The sequence below is a fragment of the Schistocerca gregaria genome, chromosome 6, assembly GCF_023897955.1.
Source record: "Schistocerca gregaria isolate iqSchGreg1 chromosome 6, iqSchGreg1.2, whole genome shotgun sequence".
NCBI classification, from domain to species: domain Eukaryota; kingdom Metazoa; phylum Arthropoda; class Insecta; order Orthoptera; family Acrididae; genus Schistocerca; species Schistocerca gregaria.
This window is the reverse complement of record NC_064925.1, coordinates 211,822,796-211,845,854: the sequence shown is the minus strand read 5'-3', so window position 1 is coordinate 211,845,854 and position 23,059 is coordinate 211,822,796. Positions and strand designations below refer to the sequence as shown.

The 23,059-nt window shown below is 40.5% G+C and overlaps 1 protein-coding gene across 5 annotated transcripts in view; it reads left to right on the top strand.

Annotated features, from left to right (window-relative positions):
- Nucleotides 1-23,059, top strand: part of LOC126277958 (uncharacterized) — a 226,444-nt gene that overhangs the window by 4,037 nt on the left and 199,348 nt on the right. For all 5 annotated transcript variants that reach the window (XM_049977578.1, XM_049977579.1, XM_049977577.1 and 2 more), the window contains exon 2: nucleotides 19,588-19,695. In XM_049977578.1, coding sequence (XP_049833535.1) covers nucleotides 19,596-19,695 — 100 coding nt within the window. In that variant the 5' untranslated portion in view covers nucleotides 19,588-19,595. The remainder of the gene's footprint in view (nucleotides 1-19,587; nucleotides 19,696-23,059) is intronic.

The following is a 23,059-nucleotide window of genomic DNA, read 5'->3' as shown; positions in this document are numbered from 1 at the left end:
AGATCATTAGAGACGGAGCGCAAGCTCGGATTAGGGAAGGATTGGGAAGGAAATCGGCCGTGCCCTTCCGAATGAGCCATCCCGGCATTTGCCTGAAACGATTTAGGGAAATCACGGAAAACCTAAATCAGGATGGCCGGAGACGGGTTTGAACCGTCGTCCTTCTGAATGCGAGTGCAGTGTGCTAACCACTGCGCTAGCCGGAAGAATCCGTGCATTAGTGATTTGCAGATGTTCGTTGCCAACAGCGCAGATTGCCATTAGCCCGTGTTGACTGCAGTGTCGTCTTCTTTGTTGCTGAGCAGAGCTGTCTGTCGCTATCTGCCTTTTGTTGTGCTATATTCCTTGCGATATTTTCGAAGATGAGTGATGATGCTCTTGACGCCGTTTCGGAAAAGAAAGCCGGTTATCAGGAGCTCATGGAAGCTCAAAACACTGGTTTCTGTTGCCTGCACTGAGTGCTTACAATACATGGAGGAGCGGTTTGTTCCTCCCCCCACCCTTCCTCCCTTCGCAATCCATCACTTCACACAGCTTAGCTTGTGCGCTCCCCTCTGCACACCAACTCCACCCGACAAATGCCAAGACACAATTTGCGAGAAGTACCGTACACTATTGTATTGCGCTCACAATCCGAAATTAGCGGCATTAACTCATAGAGCAAAGCATATTTTTGTTAGTGTGCTGCTGGTGTTAGAGGCACGTATCGGTATTCAACCCTTTAACTGCTGTGGACGTGTTAACGCGCGCGCCTTTGTGCCTACCCCTGTGTGCTCTGAACGTGTTTACTCGCGCCACCAGTCCTTCCACCTGGTACTCTGAACGTGTCTACGTGTAGACACGTTCAGAGTACCAGGTAGAAGGACTGGTGGCGCGCGTAGACAAGTTCAGAGTACCAGGTAGAGGGACTGGTGGCGCGCGTAGACAAGTTCAGAGTACCAGGTAGAAGGACTGCTGGCGCATGTAGACAAGTTCAGAGTACCAGGTAGAAGGACTGGTGGCGCTAGTAGACAAATTCAGAGTACCAGGTAGAATGACTGCTGACGCATGTAGACAAGTTCAGAGTACCAGGTAGAAGGACTGGTGGCGCACGTAGACAAGTTCAGAGTACCAGGTAGAAGGACTGCTGACACATGTAGACAAGTTCAGAGTACCAGGTAGAAGGACTGGTGGCGCTAGTAGACAAGTTCAGAGTACCAGGTAGAAGGACTGGTGGCGAGCGTAAACATGTTCAGAGCACACAGGGACAGGTACAAAGGCGCGCGCGTTAACACGTCCAGAGCAGTTAAAGGAGCCAGTTCGCATCCTGGTTGTTGATGATACTTTCGCTGCCAGTATTTGGTCGGCTGGGGGAAGAGAGATGGTAGTTTAAACTTCTTAATCGCCAGTTTTGCGCCAATCTCCTGGACTAAATTCCAAACCCCTCCACAATTTCTCATGAAGAGAGGACATGTGATACTGTTGGTTGTGATTCGTCCGTCAGATGGTGATGATAAGGTCGGTGGTCCTCTTGATGCTTTTCAAGAGAATTAAGCTATGCGCCAGCACCGAGTTTCAGCCTCTCCCTCTACACCCATAATAAGAAAAACACGACACCGTACAGTATCAGCACTCACCACAGTCATCCCCTATGTACAAAAACATGCTCGACACTTCGTAACAGCTCGGAGGAGGGCAATGGCAAACCACCTCCACGCTAACCCTTTCCAAGACGGCGTATCAGTATTCCTGCTTCTGCTCCCTACATTCAGTTCTTGAGGTTGGGACTCTTACTTACTTTGCTTACAACAGAAATTAGAGCCATTTGCCACCGCATTATGTTTGCTTTGTTGAGTTTGCCACTCATCAGAGATGTTTGATACCGTTAGCTAAAAATTGCCATGTACATTTCTCAATGGAAAGGAATCTAAGGAGGTAATTTCAGTTCGGTTTTCGGTTATATCCTACATGTATTTCATTTGAATGAACGAATCAGAAATATAGCCCGTTTTTGCAACACAGGGTTGTAGTGCAGTACATCCATGGCACTGTCTTGCAGGTGCACAAAGAGTTTTATCAAAGAAATTCTTTTTTTTTTCAAAATTAAATTAAACCAGAAAAATCGTCAAAATAGTCTGTTTTAATAACCCCCTCAAAAAATCCGTCAACTGTCAAAACTAAATTTTACCTGTCACACAATATTAAATTCCGCAAAATTTGACGGGAAATCCGTCAAGTTGGCAACAGTGCTTACACGACCTACGTTTCTCAGCAATAGAAGAACAAATACTACAACAACGAGTTTGTACATCTCCAATTCACATGTACAAATTCAAGCAAACACTTTCACTCTCGTGCGCAAGGCTTTACGTTATGAAGTAGGCACTATGTCAATGAGTACCTTCATCGACTGGAACTTCAAAAATGTTGTAAGAATATCAGTTGCATGTATGCTGATTGATGTGTAGGTCACTTTAAACATATTCTCCTTAATTAGTTGATTAAAATAATATCTTGTTTTTGTGTTTAGATCGCGCTTTAATAGTTAGTTTTGGATTAGGAAATGAGAACTCTTCCACAGCAGTAACTTCTTTCAAAAGATAGTCTAACTATACAAGCTATTTGGACGTACTACACGCAGCCACGTGTTCACTGAAGAAGAGAAGCAACTCACTATAGTCTAGTTTTGCACATAATTGCTTCACCTTGATTGATCATCTTATGTACTTGTACCAAGAACAATCTGTATCACTATAATAAGCTTCAATATTTTGTCTTCTCTCTCCTTAAACTTAATGTCATTTGTAATTGTTAATTTAATATACCGGTAGATGATGATTCAGAAGGTTGAGCAAAAATTGAGGGAGCTGGTACAGGAGTCGAAATACAACTACTTTCGAATAGAAACTTATGGTTCTGGAAGTAATCCTGAGCCACCCAAAGCTTGGGAATGTGACGAACATCAAGGACAATCAATGTACTCGCCTCTTAAGTTTAACAAACATAATGTACTTTTTCCACACCACTGTTGTACATTTAAAAAGGCGTTTAAAATGGTGAATACCACATTCAGCACACTTTTCTAGACAATTATGGCCAACTCTACCGGATGTATCACGCGTCAAACAGCATCAGACACTATAAACGTCTTGGCGAGATGCTCTCCTTCGTCGAGAACTGGTATCAAGTACATAATGCTTTTAATATGCAGCCAATATTAAATATATGAAGAAGCGTCAGATATGGGGAGCGAGATTGCCATGCTATTGGATCGCCCCTTCCGATCTGACACAGTGGCACTGAGCAAGCCACATACTTGAGAAGATGCTCCACCTAGTTGCTTCCACATCTGACGGCGCCTTTTAAGTTGTTCACAGATCTTGCTTTGATTAGCATTGGTGTTCCCGACATTCCAAAGCTTTCAGTGGCTCAGGATACAATCAAGGTCATAAATCCTTATTTTAAAATTGTATTTTTGACTTCTGTATCACTTCCTTCAATTTGTGTGCAATCTTCTGAATCACCCTGCATGTAACTATTTGCTTCTGCAAAGCATACACGATTGTTTTTGCAGCCAACATACTAGAATTATCTTCATATATGCAGACTTATTTTCATACAGTTGTCGAATTTCTTGATTTGTAATCCCAGTAAACATCGCCTCAGTGTTCTTAAAACAATTAGCCGAATTTATGAAGTTACAACATAGTGATAGAGGATAAGACTACCTATTTTGGTATTCAATGTGTTTTTTTCCAACATCTGCCACAGCTGTATAAATAGTCATTTCTTCGTGATGACTAGTTTCGGACCATCACGTCCATTTTCAAATCGTGGCCTCAGATTTGAATATAATCGTATAATCATACAGTTTCCACCATCGTACATGTGATTAACCAAATATTCATTATTCCTCATTAATAATCGTAACATAAACACAAAATGATAACCTTCATATGTGTATGTAATGCGATTTCTTTCCGTTCGAGAGCATCTGCGTGATTATTAGTGAGGAATAATGAATATTTGGCTACTCACATGTACATTGATGGAACTGTACGATTTCACTTACATCTAAGGCCATGGTATGAAAATGGACATGGTGGTCTGAAACTAGTCACCACAGTAAAATGCCTATTATCACAACTGTGACTGATATTGGAAGGAAATAGCCAAATGATCAATAAATTCAGTCTTTGAGTCGGTAGAGTCCACGATCAATCCATCAAAATGAAAAACTGTTTCGTTTTTCATTGTAGAAAATGGATTAGCACATCTCTCCGACAAATTACATTCGTTGAGACATTTGGTAAGACTTTATACTAGGCTTCAAACGATAGAAACTTTTTACGAATACACGTCCTGTACCACAATCATGGCATTGACGCTTGTAGACTTCCTCCTTCAAAATACCATTGAGTAATGCAGTTTTTGCATCAAACTGTTTCATACACCAGTCACATTATGGTGCAACACGCGAAAGAGTTCTCATTGTCTCGCGTCTTGCTACATGTCTAATTGTATTAAAATATTCCATTCGTCGCAGTCCAGTATATTTAGATCTATGAAAGAATTACAGTTTCTCGTCATTAAAACCTTCTTTTCTCTTTTATACATGTTTGTATTGTTATCAGTTCTCAAACTTTCCACATATCTTTCACAAGACAACATTGCATAATCTTTTATTTAGTTTCGTCTAGGACATCCATTAGACCTATGACATTTTCCTTTGTATCTGTTACAAACGAATCAAGTTCTACAATGTTTTGCCTCCTATTAAAATTTTTCGGCAGATCAGTCTCAGATTCAACTTTTGTTGCTGTTTATTTTGAGTATGATTAGCTTATATTTTTGACTTCATTGCCGTCACCAGTAATGTCGTCATCTCGACCTGTCACTCTCAACTCATAATTCAAACGTTTTTGTACTTTAATCCATATTCTATCATTAGTAGCTGAGCAGTGCCACGTAACAAAGTATATTCAAACTATTTTGGAAATGTTTGCAAAATTACCGAAAGTTAAGCGTGTTACACATTAAAAGCCTGGGCATGACAATAACGTTACAGTTCTGTCAGAGACAGCGAAGGGGTTGGAAGACCATTAGCACGAAACTGATAGTTTTATGAAAAGAGGTTATAAGATGAGCATAAACAAAAGAGGTTATAAGATGAGCATAAACAAAAGAGGTTATAAGATGAGCATAAACAATAGCAAAGCCTGGGTGACGGAATGTGGCCGAATCAAACCAGGCGATGCTGAGGGAATTCGACGAGAAAATGAGACAGCGGAATAACTAATGGCCTAAGAAGAGAGGCTATAGAATCGGCTAACTATAACGGAAAATCGTTTATAAAAAAAAGAGGTTTTTTTAGCACCTAATGTAAATTTAAGTGTTAGGATGTATTTTCTGAAGGTGTTTGTCTGGAGTGTAACCTTGTACGGAAGTGAAATGTGGAGGATAAGCCTTTCATACAACAAGAGAATAAAAGTTTCTGAAATGTGGTGCTATAGAAGAATGATGATTAGATGGGTAGATCGCGTAGTTGATAAGGAGGTACTGAATCGAATTGCAGAGAAAAGAAAGTTATGGTACAACTTGACTAAAACAAGTAATCGGTTGATAGGGTACATTACGAGGCGTGAAGGAACTGTCAGTTTGAAGTTCAAATGGCTCTGAGCACTATGGGACTTAACTGCTGAGGTCGTCAGTCCCCTAGAACTTAGAACTACTTAAACCTAACTAACCTAAGGACATCACACACATCCATGTCCGAGGCAGGATTTGAACCTGCGACCGTAGCGGTCGCGCGGTTCCAGACTGTAGCGCCTGGAATCGCTCGGTCACTCTGGTCGGCTGGACGGAAGTGTGGAGGTTAAAAATTGTAGAGGGAAACCAAAGGTTGAATACATTGAGGTGGTTCAGGTAGATGTAAGTTGCAGTAATTATTCGGACATGAATAGACTTGTTATGAATAGGCTTGCACAGAATAGTCTAGAGTGGAGAACCGCACGGAGCCAGTCTTCGGACTCAAGACCACACGTTCATCATCTAATATATGTAAGTGACATTGCAAGGCACTGGGTGCCTTCCATTCGATGTTGTGAAGATGATGTCGACGTAAATCAATACTGTCCGCCGAGCGCACATTGTAGACTTTTTAAGGCTTTTCCTAAGTATCTTTAGCAGTCACGCATTCACCAATCCAAAGCAACGACTTTGTGTCGAGCTACATTGTAAGACGATTCTTAGCATTGGAGTTAGCCTTCACCTATGCAGCGTATCACCTTGCGCACTTTTTTATGGTTTACTTGAACCAGTGTCAAATTCCAAAGCTCCATCACACTCCAAAATAATTTTCATAATAATTCGCCGCGTTGTCCACTTCTCCTCGACACTCAGCTTTTCAGTCCGTTGCTTTTCGACTGCTGTCGTCGATTATTTTGATGTTTCATAATGTGTCACCACCATCAAAAGTGCCTAAAACTCTCGCACATCATTACCGCAAAACTTCCGATATACTAAGCGGATACAATGTTTTGCTAACATGTTAGAATGTCATAGGCAGCTTAAAGTAAACTGATAATTTATTCATCAGAAGTAAGACAATAGAGCACACAGCGTATTTAACATAACGTTCATTTGTAGACAACAACAACAATAACAACAGGACAAATGAAACTATGCCACAGACTTTCTGTATCACCTATTCAAAAAGCATTAAAATTTAACAACATTGATCAGACAAGATGAAGCAACATAGTTCTATGGTGTGACATCCCACCAATGTAAATTCATTGCAACTTGTTAAGCTTATCATTTCATTCTCTATCCGTTTCCATTGGCTTTTCGACTGTGTACAGCTGTAATCTATTGAAAGTCCCAACAAAGAGATGAAGTGATTCACAACCCATTGCGCATAAAAGGCATGTCACATATCGCCTGGTCAGTCGATCCTGGGGGCCAATGGAGCACTGCGAAAGCCATGAGGCCTTCAGTGCTGATCCAATGTTGTGGAGGCTCATTGTTAAGAAATACTTGTTCATGTAGGTACGACTGCGGTGGCGCTCCGTTTTGTAGGGGGAAAAAAAAAATCGGCATCTTGTAACACCCAACTATCTGCTTCACTACATATTTTATAGGGAAACGGCGGAAAACAGTTAAGACTTTGGAGAGTCTCTCGTAAGGAAACAACAAAATAAGGAACAAAAAATGACACTTTAAAGCCGAGAAACGAGAAATATAAACGTTTAAAAGCCACCCGCAAATTGGACGATACATCTTGTCGGCTTCCGAATCTCTTTTTGCTGACTATAAAGCTCACACAAAGGATGAAAAGGGACTTTAATTCGGATTGTTTCTTTCATTGGGGTCATTAAACCACTGAATCACAGGTAACACTCTTAACTTTTACTTCATATTTAATCTACTTTTACACCAGGAAAACCCACTAACAGAATTCCAGTCATGTGTTACGTCCGTTACTGACATTTACATTGGTACAACCTACATTATCAAACATAAACATTTTCTTATCAACAAAGTACGTTTTACCTACAGCTTACGCCGTGACCACTCGCAAAGTGAATTTAATGCGATATTCAGGCTGGTGATAGTCAGACAGCGCGATTCTCGTACCAACCTCGTGAAATTTTCGTATTTTAGTAAAAATTCTCGTACGTTTTGAAAATTTTTTATTTGTAGTATATATACAGCTTTACAAAACCTTATTTACAAATGAATAAAACTATGAACAAGAATTTGTAATTATGAAACAAATTCGATGTCTACATCTTCTTCTTCCTGTTTCGTCATTTTCTCGTACATTTCGCGTGTTGGCTCAAAAGTTACACATGTTCCGTTGTTTTCTGGTCGTTCTTTAATGCATTCAGAGGCAGGAAGTGCTCCATTCAGTGTACTGGTTTGGAGTCTGTTCCTAATTTTGGTTTTCATGAGGTTTACCTGAAGTTGAACATGAAACTTCAATAACCTGACAAGTATGAAATCATATTATTAACTAGTTATTAGCTTCATCTCTTTACATACCTTAGAAAAACTCTTTCGCAGTCTGCATTTAAATGAGGTAAACTCAAAATTTAGAGAGCGAAAACGCTCAATTCCTTAAATTATTCAGATTCGTTATTTAATATATTCCACATTTTATCTGGTGATAGTTCCTTTTGTAGTGAGTCTGGGAGACAAGCCAAAACCAGAGGGAGATGCCTCCATTGGTCATCTGTAGTTTATGCTAAATCGAGATCTGAGGGAGGAATTATACGTGCCAACAGTTCCATTAAAGGCATGAGTGAAGGTGTAGTATCTCGGAAACTTTGTGACAGGGCATTTGTAGGTGTGAGTGCCGCTAGTTTGGACAGCAGTTTATCTTCAATATCATACCGTAATTTGATCTGGCACGAAGCTGTCTGTAATACTTGAGAATTAATAGCTCTCATTAGGTATGCCACACATAAACACACAAATGTATAGAAAACAATAAAACACAAATTATATATGATTTCAGGCAAATGAGGTGAACTCACCATCAGAAAGTTCCTGCATCGATTATAAAAATCCTTGATAAGATGTGGGTGATTCTTTGTCTCTGGTGTGCCAACGTTCTTCAGAATTTTCACACTCAAATACAGTTGTGAATCTTCGAGATGATGAGCTGCATTTTTTGGGGTCAACATCACTGAGATTTTTTCCCATGACATAAGTGCGTTTCATGAAATATAGAAGTATTTCTGTACAGAGAACTCTAATCTTGTCATGAAGGTCAACAATTACTACTGCTCTAGACTGTAAATACTAGTTGAAAGTAGTAAATTTTGGTAGAATCCACTCTAAGAACATATAATAAATTCCTGGAATAAAACATAATGTTTAGCCAATTTCCACACGATCGGACGTAAAATAAAGTCTATGAGATATAAAATGCTACAATACCTGACATTCCTTCAACTCTGCCTGCCTCTTCGCACTGAGTTTGAAAAAAACATAAATATTCCTGGCGAGGTCCTCACAAGCTCTTGGAAGGTTCTTGCACGCCTCGCTTGCACATATATGCAACGAATGACAAACACACTTCATTACCAAAATTCCCGGGCAGCTATCTCGGAACGTGCTTGCTACAGAATTACGAACTCCCATCATAGTATTGCAACCATCTGCCCCAAAGCCAATAATATTGGCAAATGGAATGTTATGCTGTTGAAACGTTTTTACTACACCATTGTAGAGATTTTCTGCAGTAGAAGCTTTCTCAACATTTAAGTCTCCATCCTCATAAACTTTATATAGCTCCCAAAACTTACTTTCAATACAACCTGTAAAAGGAGAAGTGATACAAAGTGGTAACTTAACAGGAAAATTTATTTTAGAATTAATTTGGTTATTATTTCAAAACTAGCTCTTATTATTACTCACCTGAATCTTTGTCATAAAAGTGGATCGCCACGCAGGAATTTTTCACAGTTCCGATATCGGTGGACTCGTCCGTCATTATGCTACATTTGGCGTGTTGTAGTTTTTTCGCCAACACTGCTTTGTGTGACGTCACAATAACATTAGAAACAATGGCACGTGCTAAGTACCGTTTAAGAGTCATTGCCCTTGCAACATCTGAGTCTGGAAAAATATCTTTTAACAAACCGGATACATGGTCAGCAGCTAAAAATGAAACATTATGTTCTGCTAAGAATGCTGATAATTTGATTTCAACTTTAGCAACCTTCCTCTTAACTGGTTGTGCGTTTGTGACAAATTGAGCAACTGAAGGCTATCGCACGGTAGCAGACTGCACCATGTGTAGGTGCTTTTACTTCTGGAATGGTTTTTAATATTCTGGATTTCGGAAACCATGCTGGTATTGCGATATCAGCATCGCGCCCTGAACGGATCACTATCGCGCACCAGCCAATTACGTAAACCTGGCGTATGTAGCCACTCATCACGAAATTTTTGTTGTCGATGGACAGGCCGTTCTGTCTTCGAGATTTCACCTCTTTTTAGACGTTTTTTCTCCGGCGTGCACGAAAGTTTCGTGCTTGTGTTTTCATATTCACTGTCACTTCCCATTCCTCCACTCACAGTAACACAGTAACCCGAAACTCTTACAAAAAGAAACTACACAATAAATGAATTCAGCTAAACGTAATCACTATACGCGAAATACAGCATAGTTAAGAGTATCGTTTATTAAAGAAGAAACAGTACCGTCTGATGAAATGTCTTTCGTTTGTACTTATCAATTCCACAGTATTGTAGGGTAATTAGGTCTACTGTTAATTGCTTTCCAATAATATTCGATTAAAGTTCCATTTAGTGCTTTGAGATTCGTTGCCGCTCTATTTCTGAAACTTAACAATTCGAACTGAGTGAAATATGTCATTCAAAGCAAAGTGATTCATTATTGTTAGCTTATTTAATTTATTTTCCTGGGCCTGGGTTTGAACTAAGCCTCATTCTCGACTTTCATCGTTTTGTCATGTCGGTAGTTTGGTGCTCTCTCTCTCCTGCCTGAAATTTGTTGATTGACAGAGACTGCATGAATTCGTAACAGTTTCTAATCATTATTAAAATATATAGCAGATGAATTGATTATTTTCCAAACAAATGGTCTGTAACGACTCCAGTTATCGATCGAATTAAGCGCTAAAAAAAAAAAGTTTTAGACAAAATTTCTTGTATGTTCGCGTACGATATTCACTTTTGCCTCGTACATCGTACAAATGACGAAATTCTCGTATGCGTACGAGAACTCTCGTACATATCACAACCCTGGCGATACTAGTAATACTCTGCAGCGACGCGGTGTGGCATACCAATTGTTGGTTTCAGGGGGGGGGGGGGGGACAGTGTAGGGTACAGTGGAGGTGGTGAGGGGGGGGGGGGGTGCAGGGTATAGAGGAGGTAAGCTCCGCCCACCGGCACACAGCATATTGGAGGGGTAATAAGTCGCGCTAACGTTACGCAGTGCTGGCAACACTCTGGCATCCACATAAAAGTTGTGCTCCAAGCGGAATACACGATGACATCTATTAGCCGTAGCGGCAACAGTTAATGTTGCGCATGTACTAGCGCAAAAGCTGGCAACGGCATAATAAAAGATTGCAGGATATGTGACATTTATGTGTAAAACCCAATATTGCAATTTAGACTGTTGGTTGTTATGAAGTGAAATCGAAAGTTTCATATTGAATGATACTGCCTATTGCTACTAATTTCGTAACAATTCTCTTGTACAATTTGGCATTATACAGAACTAGTAGAAAAACTTACATTGTGGCAATAAAAAGAGAAGGAATAAATTTAGAAAATTTATTGGCAATTGTTACGCTGTATTGTACTCTCAAATCCATCACACAGAATCACTTTCATTGTACTCCTCTTCTGTGTGTGCTTCATGTTCGTCGCTACTGTCCGTTTCGGCAGTGTTAATAATGATATCGTCTATTGGTAGTTAAGCAACACCATCACGCCTCCAATATTCTTCTTCTAGTTGTTGGACCTTCCTGCAGTACCCTTCCCAGTCATCGGCAGTTACAGACAAAAGGGATTCACTTGTCGCAAAAATGTTTAACTTTCGACCTGTCCCCTGAAATGTTGCGCTCCATAAACATCCGTTTTAATTTCGCCCATGCCAGCACTACCGCACTCAAATCACAATTGTAGGGAGTCAAGCGTACAACCATGTGGCCTTTCTCTTTCTCCATTTCGTAAATTACATATGTTTTTTAGCAGGTCTTTGCTCTTGTATTAAAGCGAACAGAACCTGCTTTCTTATGCTCTCATTACAGGCGACACGCCTATTTTGAAGCCATTCCAACATCCTCACTTTGGTGCCATACAATGTGGGTGTTTTCCATCACAATTACCGCCTTCGGAGGAAGTTTCGGGAGCACCATGCTTGAAAACCACCTTTCAAAATTTCCTAAATTCATCTGACCTCTAGTTGATTTAGCCCAAAATTTTAGTTCGGCTGCCCTGACAAATCCCTTCCTTGATCCAACGCTTCCAATAATCAATCTTTTGGAGGTCGTTCCCCAACTCACAACGCCGACAATATCACTCTTCCGCCAACGTTTACGTTCTGTCGTATGGCTGTCGACCCACGTTTCATCCAAATAGAATATTTCTGTGGCTGCTTCTCTCAGATGTTTCATTTGCACAATGAAACGCGACCGCCAATCAACAATGTCTCCACGCTCTAGCAATAAAGTCTGCTTATTTTGTGAATCCCATGGATAACGAAATATTCCGCAGTGAAGTAATACCCCGCGTCCAGCCGATCTTTTCTTGCAGTACAGGACGAAGTGTTCTCAGACTGGGAGCAATCTTCTTTACCATATAAAAATCTTCGATTGTTTGTTTTACGACAGTCCTGTCGAAATTATCCAACTGGATTTTTTCAGTAGATCTTGGCCTAAACAAACGAGAATTTAAAAAAGGGTTAGAGAGTCAGACTGTAAAATATGTAGTTAGAAGTAACAAGGAGACGTTTCCAGGTGAAAAATCTACTTTTTTAAAACACTTATAGAGTAGTGTTAGGTAGTGTAGTAGGTTATGGTCCCTGGTGTCGTACTATGCAGTCACATTTAAGTGAATTGAGTGAAAATGATTGTAACGGTCCTTGCTATTAATATTTAAAAAATTGCGGTGTAAAAGGATTTGTGCCCGTCACCTTTGGTACAGCACCGTAACCGCTACGCTGCAAAGCGAATTGCTTAGATGTGACTAATTTACAGCTTTAGATCAATTTTATATGCCTATTGGAGGACAAGGAATTCTTTCACGCCATACAAACAAAACGAGAACAGTAATTCAGACAAACGGTAAGGCAGATTCAAAGGAAAGTCGAACTGAAAAATTTGAACTGAAATTTACCATTTTTTTGCCGGGAGTTTCTGGTGATTTTTCAGGGCTGTCTTTACTAAATCTACGCACTCTTTTCACGGAACTGACGCTCACCCCTGTATAGGTAACGGTTCGTGTTATTGGCTGCGAAAGAGTGTGGAGCAATTTTTTATTCTTGCTCTCTTCTTCTTCTTAAAAAAAAAAAAAAAGCACTATGGGACTTAACATCTGGGGTCATCAGTCCCCTGAACTTAGAACTACTTAAACCTAACCAACCTAAGGACATCACACACATCCATGCCGGAGGCAGGATTCGAACCTGCGACCGTAGCAGCAGCGCGGCTCCGGACTGAAGCGCCTAGAACCGCTCGTCCACAGCGGCCGGCGTCTTCGCAGCATTTAGCGACATTACTAATTATTTTTCTTTCTCGACTCCGTAGTGTTCTACCCTTTGCTCTTCTCTGAGGAGTGAATGGAGTATTTGGCGTTGCCTGCGTATGGGTCAGGAACCTCTTTGTTACTCATAATGCAGTGTAAAAATTCACTAAGGAACGTAGCGAAGCTCACCAGTCACTTTACAATGGCTACGCACAGTTTAGTATTACATCACTGAGGTTGGCCACACCTCAGCACACACCACAACACACACTACAGAACACGAATTAAACAGGCACACACCCGCTCCCTCCCAGGTACCTCCACGACGGCCGACACACTACGTCGACTACGAGTATCGGTAAACACTCAATGCGTCAAACCGAAACGCTCACTACTAACACACACCATACAACAGGAAGGTGTCCATGTTGCAGGCATCACCGAAACATGGCTAAGGAACACACACGCCTTTAACATCCACAAATTCATCACATTCCGAAAGGACAGACTAGATGGAAGAGGAGTAGTAGTTCTACTCGTACAGAACACGATTGCAGCAAAGGAGATACCTCTCCCGGCACCACTCAATAATGTAGAAGTAGTTATAGTACAGATAAGAGACAAGAACAGACGCACCCTCGTGGTAGCCTGTCTGTACAACCCATCCGGAACACCCCTACCACTGCACTTCTTACGACATATGATGACGTACAATAAATACGTAATACTAGGAGACTTTAACGCACGACACCATATGCTAGGGGACACAGACGATAACGGAAACGGTCGAAGTCCATTTGACTTCCTGACGACTGAACCGATGGATCGGCTACCAGCCAACCAACCGACGTTCATAGGACACCGAAGCCACTCGACCAGACCACGTACTGTATGGACACTGTTGTGGTTGGCAGGAGTGTTTCTAGAGGAGGCCGAAAGGCACGCGTTTTAGCTCACGTAGGGAACAGGACAAGGAAATTAGAATTTAGTAAAACGGACGTAGCTGGTGGAATACTTAACTTTATTAATGGTGAACGTCGCTCTGGACGGTACATGATTCACAATATCAATAGTAACTGAACATGGCGCCTTGCTAGGTCGTAGCAAATGACGTAGCTGAAGGCTATGCTAAACTATCGTCTCGGCAAATGAGAGCGTATTTTGTCAGCGAACCATCGCTAGCAAAGTCGGCTGTACAACTGCGGCGAGTGCTAGGAAGTCTCTGTAGACCTGCCGTGTGGCGGCGCTCGGTCTGCAATCACTGATAGTGGCGACACGCGGGTCTGACGTATACTACCGGACCGCGGCCGATTTAAAGGCTACCACCTAGCAAGTGTGGTGTCTGGAGGTGACACCACAGACACAACATTAGAGACACAATGTCAGATGCTGTCGTGGGCACCTCTATAACGAGCGACCACCTACCAATCCTTTTTTCGACCAGCGCTACCCTGCCCCCAGACCATATACCCACAAGACGAACGATCCGCAAATACGCAAATGCGGACTGGGACAAATATAAAGACATACTCACAGAACAACTATCAATACCACTGACGATAACTGAAGATGATGACGTCCAACATGCCACTGACATAATAGAGACTGTCAAACATTAGAGTTGTGGCGATTCGTGAATGAGTCGTTCATTTGAACGACTCTAAATAAAGAATCGTAAGAACCGAATCGTGATACGGACGAAGCGTCGTTCAAAAGAAGCGTAAGAACGATTGCTTGTTTCCAAGTCGTGACGATTCCAAGTTCCAACGATTCATCGATTCTTAGTTCGCTATGCTTCGAAGGCAACTTCCGATCATGCCGAGTCGTGCCGAATAATTACGACCGCCAGATGCTTCTGCCACTACTATTTATGTGAGAAGACGACATATTTCTAAAGTGTAGGATACACACGTATACAGCGACATTCCTTCACTGCTAATTTGCTAATTCTGTTAGTTCCACAAGTACTAGACCAATATTACAGAGCCTATATAGAGAGAATATAGGCTCTCTAACCAATACCTTTCTTGGTGGATTGCTGTGTAATACCGTCTTTAAACAAAAGCTTTTTAATTAATAATTTCAAGTTCGAGTTTTCGAATGTTATCGTGTTCAGATTCATATTAAATTTTAGTGAAGTAATGTCGCTGTATACGATTGAATCCTACTGTTCAGAAGTATGTCGTCTTCTCGCGTAAATAGTAGTGACAGCGGCAAGTTCTCAGACATATTAAAAGCAAAACACCTATGCTTCGTATTTAGAAGAAATGAAAGTTAAGCTAAATCTGCTGTGTGGCAGGGCTGTCAGCTGCGTTATGAATTACAAGGGTGATGTGGACTTGGAAAGACATATTAGCACAGAAAAACATAGCATGATATGAGCCAAACCACGTCTGCCTCACTGCTAGATTTTGTTACTAAAAAACAGACGTCTGCAGTTAGACACGTTCAAGCCACACAACCAAACTGGCATAGCACGTAATTTTGCACCACCTTTCGCACAAATCGACTCGTCTTTCCTGGTATACTGAAATAAAACAATAGATGCAATCAAATCAAACGTGACCTTTCATCAATTAAGGCATTACACGTATAAATAGAGAATCACACTTGTAACGTCATTGCTTGTTTACTCATAAATAAACTATTTCTGGCATATCTTATCATGACACAGTTCGATTCTAACCCTATTGACAATTTCAGACATGTCCTGCCATCTGTGAGTAAGGTGTAGAACTCTTTGCATTCCATAAGAATCGTGCCATCGCAGATTAGAATGAATCGTGAACGAATCGTAGGAATCGATACGCAATGTGAGATTGAATCGAATCGGGAAAAAGATTCGTGTTGCCGAACTCTATCATACATCAAACAATAGATGGAGCCATTCCCACCATAGTAGTCGAAAATTGGAAACAAGCCGGAAGCCCTCAACCTAATTCGACAAAAAAAAGAAAAAAAGAAAAAGAAAACTCTGTAGACAAATCAGACACGACAACAACCCAGACCTAGACAATGGAATAGACTGAATGCCAGAACTAAAAGAATCATATCTGAATACCGACAAAGATAATGGGACGACACACGCAGAAGGAAGGAAGGAGGGAAATTTTGGCAACGTTTTAAAACACCAACGGGACAACGACAGACAACTAACACTACACTACTAGTGGTCAACGAGCCAACAACAGATAAATCAGAACAAGCCGAGGCATTTCGACATGTACTGCAGCAAGTATACTCAGTCCCACAAGACGCTAAATTCGACGAAAACTTCAGAAAACACGTCGAGCAACAATAACCATAACCCTAAACACTCCAACAACAGAAACAGAAGACGAAAACACGCTGACTGCAAAGATCACCAACGCAGAAATAATTAATGCCATTTACTCAGGACGTAACACAGCCCCGGGACAAAATGACATAAGACGTATACACTTCCAGAGACCCATCCTCTCCCTCATCTATAACTATTGTCTCACAAACGAAACACTACCTACCACTTGGAAAACTAGCAAAACAATAATGCTACCAAAACCTGACAAACGAAAGACTGACTCAAGATCCTACAGACTGATATCTCTACTCGACGTCGTAGGGAAAACATACGAAAGGATACTAACTGACCGCATAAAAACGTACGTAGAACGCAACGAAATCCTCCCTTTGACACAATCAGGTTTCCGACAAAATCACTCCGCCAACAACCCGTTAATTAGACTGACCAACGGAATGACGCAATGCTTCAACAGAGGGCATTGCACGCTCGCTGTCTTCAAAGAAATAGAGCGTGCCTTCGGCAGGCTTTGGCATACAGGACTGCTCAACAAACTGGACAAATAGGGCCTCCCGACCAAGGTTATACGACAAATACGGACGTACATCACAAATAAGAAGTGCAAGGTACATGTCGGCGGAGCTTCCTCCCGAGAATTCACACCACAAGCAGGAGTACCACAAGGAGGTATCCTATCCCTGCTTCTATACGCGCTTTACACGGATGACGTACCAACGACAACAACCCCCAAAGAAACGGTAGGACTGTACGCTGACGACACCGCCTACTGGTGCACAGAATTGAAGACGACAAGTACAATGAAAGACTTAGACTTACCTACAACGACTAGAAACCTGGATGGCAAAATGGAGAATCCGCCCAAACCCAACCAAAACCCAAATGGTTTTATTCAGACACAGAAACCTGCCCAAAAAACGGCAACAAAACACAAATTACATACAACTGAAGCTGTGGGACACACCAAGGAGTGTACCCAGACAAGTAATTAAAATGGAAAACACACCTCGCTTACCTGCTAAACAAGATGAGAAAAAAACAATGCCTAATCAGACAAGTACAAAGCCGGCCGGAGTGCCCGAGCGGTTCTAGGCGCTATAGTCTGGATACTGCGCGACTGCTACGGTTGCAGGTTCGAATCCTGCCTCGGGCATGGATGTGTGTGATGTCCTTAATTTAGATAGGTTTAAGTAGTTCTAAGTTCTAGGGGACTGATGACCTCAGACGTTAAGTCCCATAGTGCTCAGAGCCATTTGAACCATTTTGAAGATAAGTACAAGAACGATTCCATGGATATGACGAAGAACAGCGATCGAAATCTACAAGATGTACATTAGACCAGTGATAGAATACGCAGCAGCCCCCTTAGGGGGCTTGCACAAACCGGTAGCAGAACGACTTGCCTCGACCGAAAGACGACTTCTACGCAGCATCTGTAGACTGCCAAGGATCACGCCCAGTGACGATGTATATGACATCACAGGCGTGAAGCCGCTACAGAACAGACTGACTAAACTCAGAGCAAACTACGGGAGACACATATTAACGAAACGTCCAGACATGGAAGACATTCTGACAACAAGACCACGAGTGAACAGGTGACCAAAATTCAAATACACCCAACCAGCGTGTATAGAAGCACACAACACCAGCCAAATATGAAAAGGGATTCCAAGAGAATAAGAGAGTGTACTCATAATACAGTCAGACTTTAAACATGAAAAAGTGTGTGTGGGAGGGGGGGGTTAGATTAAGCAGCTGAAGGGAGTCCAGTTTACATGTTTACAGCCTACATTTTGTTGATAGAATAAATTTTTAACCAAACATCTAAATCAAATGGTTTGGTCATAAAAATTAAGTTTAATCTTTGCGGTTCAAGAATATGCATAGACTGAAAGGCTCACCTGTCAATATGTAGCAGGAGTAATGAAAAATATAGTACAAAGTATAAAGTTTTTCCATTGTCAAAACATGTAGTGGCACACTGATAAGCAACAAGTGGAGCAGGGGACTTGACGTGTGCATGCTGCTAAAGAGTGGCAGAAGCCTAAACTGCTATTTACATTTGGTCCCACTAAAGTTCAGGAGAATTCAGGGCAAGCTTTAGGAGGATGGTGGTGGTGGGGATGGGGGAGGGGGGGAGGAGTCTAGATTAGAGCACTTCCCTCTAATATTACTAGAGCTATTAGCCATTGTGTCTGTAGATATCTACACTATGTTCACCTAGTTGAACCCTCATGTAATCAGATAGTGCTCACTGGTCTTCAGCTACATTGCTCAAGCATCCAGTGTCAGTAGACCTTAAAAAGCAGGCCTCTCTGAGGTATAAGGTATTTTGTTGTTATTCTAATGTGACTGAAGTTCTGACACACACTAAACTTGTGTAGTTGTTGTATCAAATCTCATGGGGCAGTCAGTTTCATCATTTGTATTAAACCTACTTAAAAAAGTATAATATTGGTTAAATCTGTTTAAAAAAATAGCTGGAACTCAATTTTACAGCAGGAGGGAAGGGATGGAGGCAGCTTTGTCAGTTTTATCAGGGGTGCTGGATCGCCTTGGTACAGATCTGACTTCATCTCTATGGGAGATAGGTGGTTTTTATCCCAACAGAGCTTCTTTACAGATAGTAAGTGATTAATTTACTTTGTTTGGTTGAATTCAATCCAGTGGTTTAGGAGGAGACACAGAATGTACATACACAGATATAGTTATTTTTATTAATATAAACTACATAAATATATACTGCATCGAGATCTGCTGTAACCAGTATCTACGCTACTGAGATGTTGCATCATATTCAGAAATTTAACTCATGGTGATGAAAATGGGGATAAATTTGGTAAATTAAAGATTTCATTATGAAAGGACCCAGTTTATTTTTGTTAAAAATGTCATTCTTGTCATATTAATCTCTTGAAATACAGTCTTTATTGGCACTATCCATACACCTCATAAAACATTAAAACACAATAATCTTTTGCTAACTGCTTACTTTATAGCTGGTGTATCTTTTTATTAATTAACTAGTTGTATATAATGCATTCAAGAGCATATCAATTTTTAATTCCTTACAGAAATAAGAATGCTGCTATTGCAGTTTCTCTCTGGTTGGCTGCTACTGGTGGCTTCCTTCAGTGAGTTTGGTGTTCTTGCCCTTGCAAATGGACACAATATCTACAAAGGTAAGCAATTTCATTGAAAATTTATGCTGTTACAAATGATCCAGTGTGAATTATAAATGGAACCTTAAAATTTAATCAAGAATGCTCTTTTGTTATTGATGGTTTGAAAATGGATTAGGATTTTTTAGTGGGACATAATAATATAGTGGTCAAGTAAAGTACTGTAAAAATCTTAAAAGCAAATATCACCACTGTGAATATCAGAGACTAGATATAGTGCATTAGGGGAACCCAGTGACCATCTTGTAAACAAAATTCTTTTAATGTATATTGCAGTCTGTAGTGACATAAACAGTGTTATAAACAGTTTTGATCTCTTAACAAGTTATCATCAGACTGTTGAAAATCACCTTAGAATACTTACCAAGAAATTGAAACAAATCATGATATCTATTTATGATATGAGGCTGAAAAATACAATTAAAATATATGCTTATCAAAGACCTCTACAGTACTGTTATTTATTATAGATTTGGAGAGCATCCTCTTTCTCAGAATTTTCAGTTATTGCCTTAATATATCCAAATTAACCTCAATTCTGACAGATGGTGAATTTAAACTTTAACAACTGTTTATAAAATAGATTTCATAAACAAAAATAAAGAAGCACAATTATTCACTCATAGCTGAGTGCCTTAGAACATGTGTCATCACTGAGAGATTACTAGCCTTCAAGTTTTTGTCTAATTTAAATGTTCCACACAAACACATAATCAAAACAGCCAAACATAATCTTCTGAAGCTGTGGTGACACTGCCTGTTTATGAGTGACTCGGCAGTCAATGAGAGACATGATAGAGTGAGAGACAGCAGCAACTATAGCAAAATAAGGACTGAAAAAATAATGACAAAACTGAAAAAGAAGTAGAGACAGAGTGAGAGAGGGAGGAAAGATTGAAAGGGAAAGATAAGTGAAGGATTTGGGCGGGGGAGGAATGGTGTAGAAAATGACAAGAGAGAAAAAGTAAGGATAAGGTAAAAAGTGTGAAAAGGGACATATAGAGGATTTGGACCAAAGGGATTCTCAGAATGGAGGGTATACTGGAGGAATAGTTCTTACTTATGTATTTCAGGGGAGCTGTTGCTGGGAGAAGGATCAAAATGGCATGGCCACTGAAGTAGCTGCTGAGAAAAAGGAATGAACAACAGAGTTTAATGTTCTTTCAACTGGAGAGTCATTAGAGAAGGAGTAGAAGCTCAATATACAAAAGGCAAAGGAAATTGGCCATGCCATTTTTGAAGGAACCATCCAGACATTTGTCCGAAGTAATTTAGGGAAATTATGGAAAACCTAGATTTGGGCATCTGGACAGGGATTTGAACCATTGTCCTCTCAAATGACTGCACCACTGCACTCATTTAACTCTTGAAAACATGGATTTGTGGTGTAGAGCATGTTGAGAAACTAGGTGCTTGAGTTTGTAGTTAGCCACTGTTTGTTGGTTCATAAACAGTTAGTTAGTTGTTATCCCTTCATTGATATTTACTGCAATATATTGCATGGCTTCTTTCACATGTGATTCTTCTTATTTTGTGTTCCACTTATGTTGACCACAGGTGAATGACCTGTGTGAAGTAAGATTAAGAAAAGAGTTTAAATAGGAAGTCATGGCACAGTATGTGCTTGAGCTTTTCAAGGCCTGAATACTGTTGAGTGATACGAGGTGTACTGTTAAGGGACTGGTTCACAGTGATGGTATCTTTGTTGGTGTCACAGAAAGCTGTTTCTGGACTAGCTTGGTATGGAATTGACTGTCCGCAAAGCTCTGGCAAATTTATTGTCGTATTAGACAAACTCCTACGTCCCATTGCAGAACTGACTCTCATGGGCAGTACGGCCCTAGGGATGGTATTTTTGAAATATGTGAAAGCTGTGAAAATGTAGAGGTTTGCTAAGTGATGTGGTGGATAGTTTTCAGATATCCTCAGTAAGAGACAGACTCACTGAAGTCCAAGACCACAGTCACGAACATTGTGTTTTGGAAGAATGATAAGCTAAATATTGGTTTCAAGGTCATGAACAACTGTTTATTCTGTAGCTGTGATGTTTGGATAGTGAGGAGAAACTTAGGGAATAAAGTAGATGCCAGACTGGGGTGAGAAATCCTTGGATAGTTGTCAGAGTGTGACTGTGTGGAAGGGATTTTGGACAATTTTTAAGGCAAGTGGGAACAATTCAGAACAATGTTCTTTGTGCTCTTTCAGCTGTCTGTGGTCAGTAATATGGGAAGCAAAGAAGTCCTTCTACTCATAGGAACAAGTAAGGCAAATAGATCTTTCACTAGTTCAGTTTGGTTAAATCAGGTTTTGCACTAGGGCCTGTTGAGAGAACTGAATCTTCTGTAGGGGGCGAATTTTAGAAAGCTTAATTGATGAGAGTGTTGGATATTCAGATCATTGTAACTTACAAAGCATGAAAGAGGTTTCAGGGGCTGAAGAAGGTAGAGTAGACTGGCAAAGCAATATCTAGGGGTGAGAATGGAATGGCTGAGAGAAGTGATGGGGGATAGATTATTTGCTGGCTGGAGATACTTTCATACTGGACTGAAACATGAAGAGCTACAATAGCTCCCTCAGGTGTGCTTGGGAATGTTCTTCAAGCTTTTGGGGGGCAACAGTTTCCATCTCAGAAATCAGATGCAGGAAAGTACTACCACACAGTAAAAGGGTTTTGTGAAAAGAAACAGGGCTGAGTAATTAAGGTCTTAACTTGGATGACATTGTTATTTGGAACACTAGTACATGTTACTTCCTCAGTAAGTAACAAATAACATGACTACCTTCCTCCAAATTATCACATAACTTTCCTCTCAGACTGAGCAGCCCCATATAAAGTCAGTCTCACTGCAGTTAGAAATAGAGCAGTAGTTTCAAAGCTAAAACTGTCTCTGTATTGTTGTATATTGCTACGCATGAATCATCAATAAACTACTGGTGAATGGTTAACAAACTACATTTTTGTGTATTGTATCGATCTTGGAATTTCTATTAGTGAAACAATGATTTATAAATTCATAACCACAAATGTTCTCAGCATGGTAAACTGGAGACTCTTTTTTATAATGTTAATACATTAACAATGGAAGGAAAATTTGCCCATACAAGCAGGCATTATAAAATAACTCATTGGAGAAGGTAAAAGTATATTACACATAGATAATCACTGTGTAGTGGCAGGGAGCTGGGTTGTGTTTGGAGCCATAAGGTGCTAGACCACAGTAACAACAAATATTCAATTTAGTCACCCTCAGTATGTTTATTAAAACAACTGCTCAATTTAAAACTGATCAGTGCGAGTGGATGTCAGCTAAGTATGAATTTGAGAAAAACAGTTAAGATCAAAATCCAAAGCTACTCCAGCGAA